At 35.5% G+C, this 15,606-nt stretch overlaps 1 protein-coding gene across 8 annotated transcripts in view; it reads left to right on the forward strand.

The window, feature by feature from the left end:
* Nucleotides 1–15,606, forward strand: part of KDM4C (lysine demethylase 4C) — a 490,870-nt gene that overhangs the window by 350,797 nt on the left and 124,467 nt on the right. For 7 of the 8 annotated variants that reach the window (XM_057498655.1, XM_057498657.1, XM_057498659.1 and 4 more), the window contains 3 exons: nt 1,026–1,207; nt 2,853–3,066; nt 4,967–5,043. In XM_057498655.1, coding sequence (XP_057354638.1) covers nt 1,026–1,207; nt 2,853–3,066; nt 4,967–5,043 — 473 coding nt within the window. The remainder of the gene's footprint in view (nt 1–1,025; nt 1,208–2,852; nt 3,067–4,966; nt 5,044–15,606) is intronic. The other variant, XM_057498658.1, reaches the window with a different exon arrangement.

Consider the following 15,606-nt stretch of genomic DNA (forward strand, 5'->3'; position numbering starts at 1 on the left):
TGAATTATTTTCAGCCTCACTCAGCCCTTGCTATTTTTCTACTTGAGCAAATCTGTTTTGCTTTTCCTGGAATAGGTAGGAGGTCAGCCAGGCAAGGGCTGGAGCACACTGGTTAATAGGAATGCCCATGCTTGGGACTTGAGGACCATGCTCCACGGTATTTGTTCATAAAACTGTGCCAGGTGAGGAATTTCAGAATGTCACAGCTCTAGACATCAAGTACTGGATGGAGACATGGTTGCTGCCACCTGCCCTGACACACTGTACTTTGCTATAAGCATGAGAAATTTTTTCTCTCTTAACCTCTTACATCTTTCTGTATTTTTCTGGCCTTCTTTAAAATGTTGTAGAATTCTATTTTTGTGGAGTAGATCTCTGCCCCTTTCATGTTAACAGATATACATGCTTAAGAGATTTGACCCTTGGGGACGTCATATTGAACAAATAAGATTCAACATAGAGATTGTATTGGATATCCATGTAATGACAGTATATTGCTTGACACATGACAATGTGCTCTGTAAATGTTATTTGTCATAAATTCTTGAACCCAAAAGTTAACGAAATAAAATCCTATAAATAGTATTTTATTGAGCCATGTACAGTATTAGGTGAGAGACTAAAAATACTGGGAAGTCAGTTACTGGGCTAGTGAGTTGCTCTGCTACCTGGAAGATGTACTCACACATATAAGCTCTTTACCTTGAAGTGTTATGGTAGCAGTAGGAACCGGAAGTAGTGAGGTGGGAAGAAAGGATCAGTTTAGTTATTCCTGGCAGGGACGAGGAAGGTGTCAAAAGGAGGATGGTTGTCTGGTGGTCAGATCTGATACAGTCCTTGAAGATGAGGAGGATGAAAAGGAAACTCCTTTTGTTCTTTTCTCCCAGGGTGTATTTGAAAGCAAAATCGGTTTCCTGTCTGACATTAACATCACAGATACCTGGGAATGCTTGTTTGCTTTTATAACTAGGTTTGTTTTTCCCTGGGTCCCATGCTCACTGTGTTTTCATGCCCTTTCTCTTAAGAGTTGCCTGAGGTTGCATTGATTGAGGAAGAAGTAGAAGAAACAGAGTCTTGGGCGAAGCCTCTGGTCCACCTCTGGCAGACAAAGTCCCCAAATTTTGTGGCTGAGCAAGAGTATAATGCAGCCATGGCCACAATGGAGCCACATTGTGCCATCTGTGCTCTCCTCATGCCGTACTACAAGGTAATGAAGGGAGGGGTCACTGTCAAGTTTGCCTTTTTCTGCTGCCCTTTTATGAGTTACTGTAAAAACACAGGTGAATCATTGTAAGGTGAGCATACACAGTACAGGAAGACATTAACAGGTACATATCTAATGGCCATCCTAGAAGGGCAAAGAGAGTTTCTAAGTGCTGCTGCAGAGACGTTTCTCTGACTGCTTTACATTTTTTAGTAAATGATTGGTTTATTTGTTGGTCCTGGTTTATTTCAGTCAAGGGGTAATTCTAACCTTTCTTTCTACCCCTTTCACCATGAAACATAAAGCTTAATGATAATAGAAGCTTGCAAAGGGAGAACATAGTCTCTGCTTAATGTTGAATACGTCACTCTGTATAATATAAGTCGGTTCTGAATCTACATTCAAAATGTCTCTATCTTCCCACATGGAGCATGGTAAAATGCTCAGGACTCACTGTGAACTGAATTGTCCAGTTCATCTCATCAGTCATCTATACATGCTGTTTTCAGTGTCATTTCATATGTGTTATATTGATAGACTTCAGCTCACTGAGATCCACATTCTCCAGCACTAACACAAAATGATCTTTAGGAATCTAGTAAGGGTCGAATTATATGATCTATTTTAAGATGTTATATAAAGTGTGTTGATGTGAATGTTATGTTCTGGGTGATATTTTTACTTATTGAATCAGAAGTATTTGAGATCACATCTTCCTTAGAGTTCCATGTAAAGTTAAAGCTTTCCTGTTAAGATATTTTGTAGCATGAAAATATGGGATATGTCATATATTCAGATCTTTGTAAATAAAGGAGGTAGTTTACTCACTTGTCTTTGAATGTGGCTCTGGTGAGTGACAAACATTATTTTTGTTTTCCTTTTAGTCTTTAAGTTTCTATTTTTTTATGGATAAACCTGCTTATTAATTTCTATTTCCGTATCATAATCTACCTGTATATTTCCCTAATTGAAAAAGACTTCCCAATAATTGAACAAATAATTCTCTAAAATTGTAAGATGTTATTAATAGGAGATCTCTGGAGATAATGAGATAGTTCATTAATTTGAGTTTGAAATAAACACTACGCATTTTTCATATATTTTGGGGAGAGATGACAGTTTTGTTTTGTACATTATGTTCCCTTATTTACTGATACTTGCCAGATCTTGCTGTCTTGATTTTAAAAACTTTGTAGTAAGGCAAAAGCCTTCCTGAACTCTCTAAATACTGCTGCACAGATTATAACTGAGGTCTTTAAAAACACCCCTTCAGGTGTGACTAGGTTAAGATTTTGCAGTAAATGAAACCAGATCAGTTAACCTTGTGCAAATGAAGAGGAAGAAAAAAAATTAGAAAAACTGATGCTTTCTGTGACTGTTTATGTAAGGACATGTTTTTTTGTAGCTCATTGCTTTCTTATACAAGCAGATATACAGAATATTTTCTTGTTCCTACAGCTTAGCTTCTGGTTAGGAGCCAGAGGAGGAACATTGATAAAAAGCTAATAGTTGTGTCAAAGAGGGTAGGAGGAAGAAGAGAAGCTGAAAGTTAGTGGGTGGAACAGTTGTTAGTGGATTTGAGTGACCAGAACCAATGATGAACTCTTTTCCATGTTTTTCACTCACATGGGAATATTGTGTTTTTCAGCCAGATAGCAGCAATGAAGAAAATGATTCTAGATGGGAGACAAAATTAGAGGAAGTGGTTACTCCAGGAGGAAAGACTAAGCCCCTCATTCCAGAGATGTGTTTTATTTATAGTGAAGAAAATATAGAATATTCTCCACCTAGTGTCTTCCTGGAAGAGGATGGAACAAGTCTTCTGATTTCCTGTGCAAAGTGTTGTGTACGGGTTCATGCAAGTAAATGACTCTCTCTTTCATCAATTTCTGGTTTTTCAGTGCTTCACATAGCCTTTATAGCCTTTATTTCTCACCCCTTTGTAACCTACCAAAGCTGTTGCATTGAATATTGGCATTCTTAATGGCTAGGTCATTCTTTCTCATATTTCTTCTAATGAAAATATAAGTAAGTATAATCACCCTTTTCTCCAGTTTTATGCAGTATCAGTGGAGAGCAATCTGTTTTGTTTGTTTATTTGGGGTTCAGACATGGGTCATTGTGGGGTTCCTTTCACATGCTTGACTTTTACTTATTTTAATATATAGTTTATAAAAACCTAATTTTAACCTCTGATGTTGATTCATGACTGTTCTTCTTTGTGACTTTTTAAAGAGAAATGAATATTCCTTTGGTGTTTTGGAGAATTATTGTTAGATTTAATTATTGAGTTAAATTATTCTTCTTTGTAAGGGTAGAGAGATCTTTATTGCCTTCCAACAAAGAGCAGTTGTTAAAATTGTCTTCCCCCAGGATTGAGATTGTTCAGCTCCAGACCTGTCTCAATTTTCTATTTTTACATAATTGGATAAGTGGTAAATTTTTATATTGGCATGAGTATAAATCCTCTAAAATGTATAAAATAAATTTATTATATATTGCAACTATTTTAAAGAATTTTAATATTACCAAATCACATGCTCTATTAACAAACTTATGTATGGTCTGTCAGTGTAATATGAATGGTTTACAATATGGTATTACCTTCTGTATTTGCCCCAGAATAACACCTGTCTTACATTAGGGTTTAAGTCACCTTGTTGTCTATCATTTATTGATTAATTAGATGCTATCAGCTTCCCCAAGAGAGTTGAACATAATCTGCTTGAAATATAATTATAGCAACCTTCTTATTGTAATCATATCAATTTGTAACACACACACACATACACACACACACACAACCTACATTATAAGAGGCAAAGCACCATTTCACAAAAATTAGGATTTAATCTTGACTCCTGAATGCACTAGCTATGCAATTTAGCCATAATATTTCATAAACATGTGCTTCAACTAAAACATTTTATGGTCTTGGTTAATTATGGTAGGCTTTCCTTTGGGTAATTACATTTCTGTTATTTATATTCTTCTCCCAACTCAAATGTTATATAAATTTGGTATTTAAAAATACTCCTTTAAATCTTTCAAAACCCTCACTTTTCAGGAAGTCAGAATGAAATGTTTGTTGGTGCCATACAATTGCTACATATATTTGCATTACCAGCTATCTCTTAACATAGTTGTTTTGAGTCAGGCATATACTGAATAGACAAGTAGAATTGAAAACATCCCTTTATCACTAACACCATGAATTGTGCACCTCTTTCCCTGTCATTGAAATTAAAGCTAATTAAATGTAGTTTTGAAAAACATCATCTTAAGTTACATTAATTTAAAAGCTATTATGTCAAAGTTTATTTATTGTATTTTTTTTAAACTTCTCCAAACTTAGCTCTATGAATTGCAACTTATTTTGAAATATGTTTTGTAAGAGTAAAACATATTTTTAGGTATGGCAGTTTAGAAAGAGTAAAACACATTTGTAGGTATGACAGTTTAGAAATTTTATTACTGCCCATTGAAAAATTATCATCAGTATTCTCTCTGATAGCTATTGTGAACATTAGTAACTGTTAAGACCCATACTCTCAACATTTCCTGGGACTGACATCCTATTAGCTGTGAGGCATGGGAGCTAGAAGTATCTTTGAGACACCTTGCTTATGTTTTGTTCTAAGCAATGAGAATGAAAAATTGTGTGGTAGGCAGTTATTCTGAATTTATTTATTCAGTGCTAAGATATGTAATATTGTCAAAATGTAAAAGACCTAATTCATGGATCATACTATTATTTTATAGGTTGTTATGGTGTCCCTTCTCATGAGATCTGTGATGAATGGCTATGTGTCCGGTGCAAAAAAAATGCATGGACAGCAGTAAGTGGCTTATTTCAGTATCTTTCATCCCTCTTCTCATTCCATCCACCCTGAACACATTTAAATCTAGTGGTAAGGTAAAATTGTATACATGCTTTTGTGTGCAGTTCTACACTTAATCTATGTTCCTAGTCTTCTCTTTCCAAATCCCATCCTACCTGATGGCTCTATATCCATCAACGAAATGTTAAATAAACTTATAGGGGTCACTCCTCTACTTAGGGAGCCTACAGAGACTGCCAATTTATCAGAGCAGATCCAAAGTTGTACTTCATTTTCCTGCCTAGCTCTGTTTTGCAAATCTTGAAAATAAGTATTCTAAGTAACAGTCAAGGTGGGGCTCTTCGCTGACTCCTGAGGAAATCATGTTTATATGTATATAACTTTTCCATTAGCATGAGGTTTTTCCCCATTTACTCATTCATACATTCATACTTAAAACAAAGTTCACAATATCTGCTCTGCCAGGCATTATTGTGAACTTGAGACAGAACCTTCAACAAGTGATCCTCCACTCAGGGGACACAGATTCATCCAAATTATTTTTCCTGAAGACTCTGTTGAAACTTTAGCTGATATCCAAGCATTGAGTTCCTTTTTCTGTTAATATACTATGTCACTCATTTTGCCATTTAACTATGTGCTACCTTAATATTCCTAAAAATTCTCTTTCAAGTAGTGTCAGAACATTCTTGAAAGTGAGGATCTGTCAGATCTCAACACTGTGTCCCTCACTCTTCATCTCAGAGTGGATGCTCAGCTTGATGATTTTGATTGTAATAGTAGCATTTGCTTTTATTCCTCAATGATCTCTAATGACAATGAAATAAATTTCCTTGCAACTGAAGTAAAAAGCCTGAAAGACAGTATAAGGAAGATACCTTGCATTATGAAAATTTATGTCGTGATTATTAATGTTTAATTCTCAGTGTTGAAGTAGATGTATGGTGACTATAAATTAAAGGCGTTCATGGGAATGCTTTTCTGAATGGTTTTATTGCTGGCATTTACTTTGGGTAGTGAGGGAAAAATGGGGGATAATATGGACACTCTATCTAAAGTTCAAATAATCTAATTGGTTTGATGTTAGAGATAATATCTCCAACTTAAGAAGTCTTTACATTAAGAGGCCCAAAAACCATTTTGGTGTTTCCTTTGGTGTGATCATTATGTTAACAAAACTATGTAAACATAGAACAAGCATCTTAAATCAGCCCAGAAGTCCTGCTATGATAAATATATTCACCTCTTGTTTACCGTGCAGGTCCTATTCCTATTGTATGAGCCGAAGTAAATCCTTGTAGAATCTGTTTGCCTAGTGATGTCCTCTCGTTCACCCTGAAGTTCAGGTTGTGAGATTAGAGATTTTAATCCAGTTCATCAAGGTGTGAAGAGTTCTCTGTTCCATCCACAGTTACTGCTTGACTCCTGCACTCACACTGAGCAATCCTGTCATCCAAGGTACCACTGTCCTTTGCATGGCAGAGCCAGGATGAGGCTTAGGCCACCCACCCTGATTCTAAGGCTGCTTCTGATCGATTATGCTGTTTTCCCTTAGCATGTTTTATGAAGGCGATACTTAGATTAATCACTCTTTGGAATAGATTTAAAGCATCTTTCTATTAATCTTAACCCCTTGTACTCACCCTTGGACAACATAATATACCTTTTCTATTTTAATATTGATACCATGTAAATCTTTTAAAATTTGCAACAGAAATGGGAACTCTTGAATACAGCTTAACCATGATGTTTTAGACCCACGTAATTTCTTATTTTTATGGAATGATCTGATTTCACACTGAGCTGTTTTTTTTTCAGTGTAACAGTTTTGCGTGAACTTTGTCTATGAAACTCTATTCCTAAAATTTTCTCCTAAGAAATAATTGAATTCCGTTTAAGCATTGCAGAGAAGTAATTGATAATACTGATATTTTGGCTTTAACACCCTTGTTTGGTGTGACAGTGAGTGTTACAATATTAATTTTTAGTAAACACTTAAATATGATTCTTTGGCTTTTGTGGCTGGACTGATTGCATTTAAAAAGTATCCTTAAACTCAACTTCTTCAGGAATCAATCTTACATTACATTGTTAGTTTTAGGTTTTATGTCAAAAATCCATCAATATCATCCACCACATAAACAAAAAGAAGGACAAAAACCACATGATCATCTCTATAGACGCTGAAAAAGCATTCGACAAAATTCAACATCTATTCATGACAAAAACTCTCAACAAAATGGGCATAGAGGGCAAGTACCTCAACATAATAAAGGCCGTATATGAAAAACCCACAGCCAACATCATACTGAACAGCGAGAAGCTGAAAGCTTTTTCTGTAATATCAGGAACAAGACAGGGATGTCCATTCTCCCCACTGTTATTCAACATAGTACTGGAGGTCCTAGCCATGGCAATTAGACAAAACAAAGAAATACAAGGAATCCAGATTGGTAAAGAAGAAGTCAAATTGTCACTATTTGCAGATGACATGATATTGTACATAAAAAATCCTAGAGACTCCACTGCAAAACTACTAGAACTGATATCAGAATACAGCAAAGTTGCAGGATACAAAATTAATACACAGAAATCTGAGGCTTTCTTATACACTAACAATGAACTAATAGAAAGAGAAATCAGGAAAACAATTCCATTCATAATTGCATCAAAAAGAATAAAATACCTAGGAATAAACCTAACCAAGGAAGGTTTGGTTTAGAAGAGGAGGGAATACTTCAGACTCATTCTAATGAAGCCAGCATTACCCTTATACCAAAACCAGGCAAAGATACCACAAAAGAAGAAAATTGTGGACCAATATCCCTGATGAACATAGATGCAAAAATACTCAACAAAATATTAGCAAACCGAATTCAAAAATACATCAAGAGGATGTATACCCTGAAAACTACAAGGCACTCTTACGAGAAATTAAAGAGGACACTAACAAATGGAAACTCATCCCATACTCTTGGCTAAGAAGAATTAATATTGTCAAAATGGCCATTCTGCCCAAAGCAATCTACAGATTCAATGCAATCCCTATCAAATTACCAACAACATTCTTCAATGAACTGGAACAAATAGTTCTAAAATTCATATGGAACCAAAAAAGATCCCAAATAGCCAGAGCAATCCTGAGAAGGAAGAATAAAGTGGGGGGAATCTCACTCCCCAAATTCAAGCTCTACTACAAAGCCACAGTAATCAAGACAATTTGGTACAGGCACAAGAACAAAGCCACAGACCAGTTGAACAGAATAGAGTCTCCAGACATTAACCCAAACATATATGGTCAATTAATATACGATAAAGTAGCCATGGACATACAATGGGGAAATGACAGCCTCTTCAATAGCTGTTGGTGGCAAAACTGCACAGCTACATGTAAGAGAATGAAACTGGGTCATTGTCTAACCCCATACACAAAAGTAAATTCGAAATGGATCAAAGACCTGAATGTAAGCCATGAAACCATAAAACTCTTACAAGAAAACATAGGCAAAAATCTCTTGGACATAAACATGAGCAACTTCTTCATGAACATATCTCCCCGGGCAAGGCTGACAAAAGCAAAAATGAACAAGTGGGACTATATCAAGCTGAAAATCTTCTGTACAGCAAAGGACACCATCAATAGAACAAAAAGGCATCCTACAGTATGGGAGAATATATTCATAAATGACAGATCCGATAAAGGATTGCCACCCAAAATATATAAAGAGCTCATGCACTTCAACAAACAAACAGTGAATAATCCAAATAAAAATGGGCAGAGGAGCTGAACAGACAGTTCTCCAAAGAAGAAATTCAGATGGCCAACAGACTCATGAAAAGATGCTCCACATTGCTAGTCATCAGAGAAATGCAAGTTAAAACCACAATGAGATATCATCTCACACCAGTAAGGATCATCACCATCCAAAAGACAAACAACAAGAAATGATGGCGAGGTTTTGGAGAAAAGGGAACCCTCCTACACTGCTGGTGGGAATGTAAATTAGTTCAACCATTGTGCAAAGCAGTATGGAGGTTTCTCATAAAAGCTCAAAATAGAAATACCATTTGACCCAGGAATTCCACTTCTAGGAATTTACCCTAAGAATGCAGCAGCCCAGATTGAAAAAGACAGATGCACCCCTATGTTTATCGCAGCACTATATACAATAGCCAAGAAATGGAAGCAACCTAAGTGTCCATCAGTATATGAAGGGATAAAGAAGATGTGGTACATATACACAATGGAATATTATTCAGCCATAAGAAGAAAACAGATCCTACCATTTGCAACAACATGGATGGAGCTAGAGGGTATTATGCTCAGTGAATTAAGCCAGGCAGAGAAAGACAAGTATCAAATGATTTCACTCATATGTGGAGTATACGAATAAAAAATACTGAAGGAACAAAACAGCAGCAGAATCACAGAAGCCATGAATGGACTAACAGTTACCAAAGGGAAAGGGACTGGGGAGGATGGGTGGGAAGGGAGGGAGAAGGCCGGGAAAGAAGAAAAGGGGCCTTATGATTAGCATATATAATGTGTGTGTGGGCATAGTGAGGGCTGTGCAACACAGTGAAGACAAGTAGTGATTCTACAGCATCTTACTCTGCTGATGGACAGTGACTAATCGGGTAAGTGGGGGGGACTTGGTGTAGGGGGGAGTCTAGTAAACATAATGTTCTTCATGTAATTGTAGATTAATGATACCAAAAAAAAGAGTGTCTGTTGATAGATGAGTGGATAAAGAATATATGGTGTATAAATGTACATATTACATACATACACATGCACACACACAATGGAAATTCATATTCAGTCATAAAAAAAGAGGAAATCCTGCTGTTTGTGACAATATAGATGGAATGTGAGGGCCTTATGCTAAGTGAAATAAGTCAGACAAAGACAAATACTCTATGTTCTCACTTTTATGTGGAATCTCAAAAAACACTGAGCTCATTGAAACAGAGAGTAATTGGTGATTGTTAGGGCCAGGTGAGTGAGGGGTAAATAGGTAAGGGTGGTCAGTGGTTCCAAACTTCCAGTCATAAGGTAGACATGTTCTGCCATCTAATATGCTGCATGTTGACTATAGTTAGTAATACTGTATCGTATAGTTTTTGAGAGTTGCTAAGAGAATAGATCTTTCAAATTCTCTCCTTACACACACACAGATAACTATATAAAGTGATGAGTGTGCTAACTAACCTTATTTTGGTAATTATTTCTCAATATATACATATATCAAATCATCATGTTGTACAACTTAAACTTACACAATATTATAGTGAATTATATTTCAGTAAAGCCAGAAAATAGCAACTTTTCATGTGATAGTAACTTTATCATAGAACTAAACATCATAATTTAAATTTTGGAAGCAACAGCATTTTTGGGATTATTTAATCTAGTCCCAGACAATAAATAAATAAATTCATACATTAGAATATAATTTTATCAATGTCAACCTGGGCAAAGTAGGTGAGAAGGTATGCCAAGCTAGAATTGATGCTTGCAGACCAGTTTTATTATTTACCTGTTCTGAAGAGTGGGCATTGCTCTGGACACCACTGCTCTGATAGGTTTTAAGTAGCTGGCGCCTTGGACTTTGTTTCATTTCTCTCTCCAACACCCCCTAACATGTGATTGGGTCATCTCTGAACTTGTAGAGCATAAAGTAGGAAGGTTATGGTCATAGTGATAATGGCCAGATCTTTATGTGTGACCTTCAGGGGTCTCACCATTTCCAAAGTTTCAGCTAGTGCTCACTGTGCTTCATTTTGCTACCATTTCTTTACTTCATTCATTCATGTCAATTAAAATAAGAAACAAGAAGCCATATTGCAGCTTCATCTAAGGAGTCTGGGGGAAGAGATTAGTTATGAATTTTGGATTGTACTCTAACTTGGATTCTAGGATCCTAGCTCTGTCCTCATTGAAGTGAAATGAAACAGTCAAAGAACATGCCCCCCACAACCCACCCAAATACCTGTCTATATTGAGGTTCAGATAGTATATCCTGTAGTTCTAAATAAATATCATTGCTTTCTGTCTCTTTTCCCTATTTTAGTACTTATCAGATAAATAGGCACAGGTATCTGAAAGCTATGTTTGAGTTTATGGTTTATCCCCAGCTTTATTAGATTATTTTCAGCTCTGTTTGTTTTCAACCTTTTTGTGAGTATATAATTCATTTTGAAAGCAGTTTTTACTCCATTATAGTATCACTTTAGCGTGCATTGCAAACATATAAAGTTCTGTTTTTAGATGTAGAATGTCAATACTCTGAATTCTAACTTGTTTCTTGTTATTTTAATTCTTAATGTGATTCTAATCACTTTTACCTAAATTACTATAGTTTGTGTCTAATCTATTTTTTGATGTCCTCTCTACAGTGACTATAAGTTACTACTAATTAAAAATATAATGCTAATATTCTCATTGTACAAATACAGAATTATTTTGCTTTCTTTCAGGTTTCCCCCTCTCCCCCCACCATTTTCCTTTTTATCCCAACATTGAAAAAGTTTTTGAGTCTAGGTATTTCTGTGTAATACCTTAACCCTACTTTGCGGTTTATACTTCTGATTATGAAGGAGAATGTTAGTTTAATGTCTGGAATGGGCACTTTTATTCTAAATATTAATAATGTATGTGTTTACTTTTATTCTAAATATTACTAATCTATGTGCTTGATACTATGTAGAGTACTAAGAGGTAGTATACTAACAAATAACAAGGATTTTCTATATTCTGAAAATTTTATTATTTGTAATTCTAAAAAATAAATAAAAGTAGGTTAAAGAGGTTAAAAAGGAATATAGATAAGATTTTCTCTTTTTAAAATTTAGGGGTCATATAACTCTGGTGGTTGATTATTTCCAGGAAATTTATATGTTTCTTTAGGGACCTTTCAGGGGGTAGGTGCTGTGAGGTTTTGTTTTAGTGCCACAAATGGGAAAGAAAACTGCATGTGAAGTTTGGTAACTTATCATTGGAAGTCACATCATACTCAGATGTGTAACTTTGACAAATCATGAGTTGTCAGTCTTCTGTCCTTGGCAACATTAAGCCTGTGCAGTAGTTTTTCATTGCAATGTGAAGAGTCCCAAGTAAAGTATCATTTGTGCTATGTCATACTAGGGTGTTTTTTTTATTACCTTAAATAATTCTTGCACAGGCAGGGTAGACACAGTAGCTTACATACCTATAATTTAAACAAAATCTAAATAGAAGGAAGATTTAAAAGCAATGTAATCAGAAAGTTTGACTAGAGATATATTTCTAAGGTCTCCTCTGACCCCAAGATCCCTTGATTCTGTGTACTTTGTATTTCCATTTTACTTTAATTAGTTTCTCTAAGAATTAGGGACCTTTAGGAAAACTAAATTTATTTATATACTTACTAACCTAATCAGAGATGATGAGTAACCAAAGTTTGGTAAGATGTAATGCTAGTAATCATTGGCCAGATCAGTGCAGTTTTTATGAGCTAATGCAAACTTTCATTGGTTTTTAAGAAACCAGTGGCTTAAAAGCCTTACTACGACTTTATTTCTTTATCTACTTGCTCTTTGGGAATGCATGGCAATACACAGTTTCCTCTAAATCTCTTTTTAATTCAGTATATCCCATTACACTTAATTCAAGAGAATTTGAATATTTTCATTTGAAAGTAATACAGTATTAAAAGAACAGCTATATATTATATTCTCGGATGAATATTGCCATGCTTTGAGAGTAGATTTTGTAACAAAAAATAAAAAAACAAAACAACTTTAAAGGTTAGATTTTCACTTTGTATAATGAAATGCATAAACTAGATAATTGCACACATTTATTACCTATTGAAAAACATTGTACTCTATCTATAGAAAAATGAAGTCATATTGTGTGTGTTTGTATGTGTATATATATATATATGTATGTATGTATATATTTAAAACAAACGTAACTTTTTTTTTTCCAAAGTGGTTTTAAGAATTCACCCAAAATGGTTTTAAGAATTGAAAACCCAAACATGTAATAGGTTTTCATCCTGGCCATACATATATTCACTGTGCTTTTTATTTTGCTTATTTGTTTTTTAGAAAGGAGGACCAACTAGATGGATAGAGCAATACCTTGATGATCATTTGGACTTAGCCTTTCCTTTCCTCTTTCAGAGTAGAATATGCAATTGCAGTCATTAAAAAGAAACATTTTAGTGTCCATTGACTTTTTTTTATTGCTTGATTGTAAATAAGTGATATCTATAGATTGGGTAATGGTTGTCATTCATGCCTTCCATGGCTGCACATAGCTATTTTATTTGGCTTCTCAAAGAAAATGAGGTCTTTTCTTGCATAAGTCATAGTCACAACATAAAATTCTAGAGGTTCCAAAGGTAGTAGTATTTATAAAATCTACTCCCACAAGCTAAAGCTTGTGGAATTAGGAATATAAGTCATTTGTTAGAACATATTTATCTGCATTACTGATCTTTGAAGTGTACCTTAGTTCAACTTTCAAGTCTTAGGTAAAAATGATTGATAACTGACTTCTTGGAAATGGTAACTTCAAAAATTTGAGAACTAGGAAGCCCCAACCCATGTAACTTTCTGTTGACTCTGCCGAATGATTGGTGAGTGGAGGGAGGTGGTCTATCATGTAGAATCTTTCGTTCTCACAGTGCATTGAGGCTGGGTCCTATAGATGGAGGTACATCTGATATGAAACAGCCTGTAACTCCTTTCTGCTGGATCCAAAGGTAGTGCTTTTCTCCCCTCTCTCTGTAAAATGGGAGTTCTCTTAGGGTAGAGATTATTAAAGAAAATATGTGCATTTAAAGATTATGTTGCCTTTATCGCATCACAACCTTTATCCCCCCTCTCCAACTTCCCAAATAAAAATAAAAGTACTGATGATGCATGTTAGAAATTGCTAATCATTTGGCTCTTGAAGTTCTTGTGTTAGAAAAAGTAGTTTCATTTTTTAACTTTTGACCTACAAATTCAGATAGCTATTGATTTAAATAGGAATTAATGTAAGTATCAGGGATTGAACTTTCCTAGCATCCATAAAATGTAGTACTGACAAAGAGTAAAGAATTTATGTGTCTCAGAAATCTCATTTTACAGATAACAAACTAGGGATTTGAGAGAGTAAGTCTCTTGTCCAGGATTACCCCCTCTCTCTGTATGGTAAGAGAGCCTTCCTGGCAGTACTAGGCCTCCAGATTTCCATGCCCAGACTCTTTTATCAGTTTCTTGTTTTTAGAGAAGAAAGAAGGCTGAACAACTGGCCTAATTCTAAACAGTATTCTTGAATGATTTCTGTTTGGTTAGGCTGAAAATAAAGCCAGTACTAACTTCCAGTGTAACTGGTTATCTATTTAATGTAGAATCATTAGTGTTACTGAGTGGCTGAGTAGAGCAGTTTCTTTACACTTTCATATTTACTCTGCTTTCTGCCCAGAGCACCTTTCCCAGAACTGGATAATCTTCTGAATCCAATTTCCCATCTGACAGCAGTGTTGACATTTTTCTTTTACGAAGAGCTGTGAGGTGGCTTTGTAGATCAGGGACATGTGTTTTTAGATCATATTGGCTTATGACCTTGAGAGGTCATCGTGCACTACTACTCCTTGTGATGTGTTTTATGCTGTATGTTTTTAATTCCATAAGATACTGTTAAGACCAGGTGATGAGAGGATGTCAGCCTGAAAGACTGACTTTGATTCTCATACTCAGTAAAACTAGTAGAAAAAGAAAGCCTCCATTCTTGTTAAAGGTAGGGCATTCACAAGTGGGGGTGGCTGTTTGTAGCCAAGTGGTTGCTTACACCACTGCTCTTCTTTGAAGAAGGTGAGGTGTAAGCTGCCAGCCAGGACCACACTCTTCCCTGTTGAGGTAATGCATTTGGGTTCAATATTACCTCTTGCCTCCTGAGGAGGCAGATTATTCTGAGCAGCTGTGGACTTAAGCATTAGCTCACAAAGACCACGGTAGAATTATTAGTTTACTTTAACCAAACAGAACAGCACATTTGAGGATATCAAGTATCTGGACAGCATAGTTATGATGTGGAGGCTTTCCCATTAGGGTGCTTCTTACAGGCTAAAAAGTCACAAATCATTTTTTTTCCTGTACCTTCTTCTCTCTCTCTCTCTCTCTTTTTAAAATTTTTATTAAGGTATTATTGATATACACTCTTATGAAGGTTTCACATGAAAAAACAATGTAGTTACTACATTTACCCATATTATCAAGTCCCCACCCATCCTTCTTCTCTCTTTTACTCAATAAACATCATTCTCCTACACCCCTTCCCTTGGTAATGAAGAGAAAGAAAGAGAATGCTACATAGCTTGTTGTATGTGGAACTATATTCATAAATAGCTTCTTGATTGAGAACAAATGCCTCATTAATCTTAAGTGCTCAACCAGAGAGCACAAGTAAAGTCGGGAAGAATAATGATAGACATTATAGGGAGCATAACATACTGTACTGCACACCAGGACATACATGCCTGGGGCCGCTGGGCTACAAGGCACATGTCTTTAGCAATGAAGAAA

The sequence above is a fragment of the Manis pentadactyla genome, chromosome 3 (genome assembly GCF_030020395.1).
Source record: "Manis pentadactyla isolate mManPen7 chromosome 3, mManPen7.hap1, whole genome shotgun sequence".
Lineage (NCBI taxonomy): Eukaryota > Metazoa > Chordata > Mammalia > Pholidota > Manidae > Manis > Manis pentadactyla.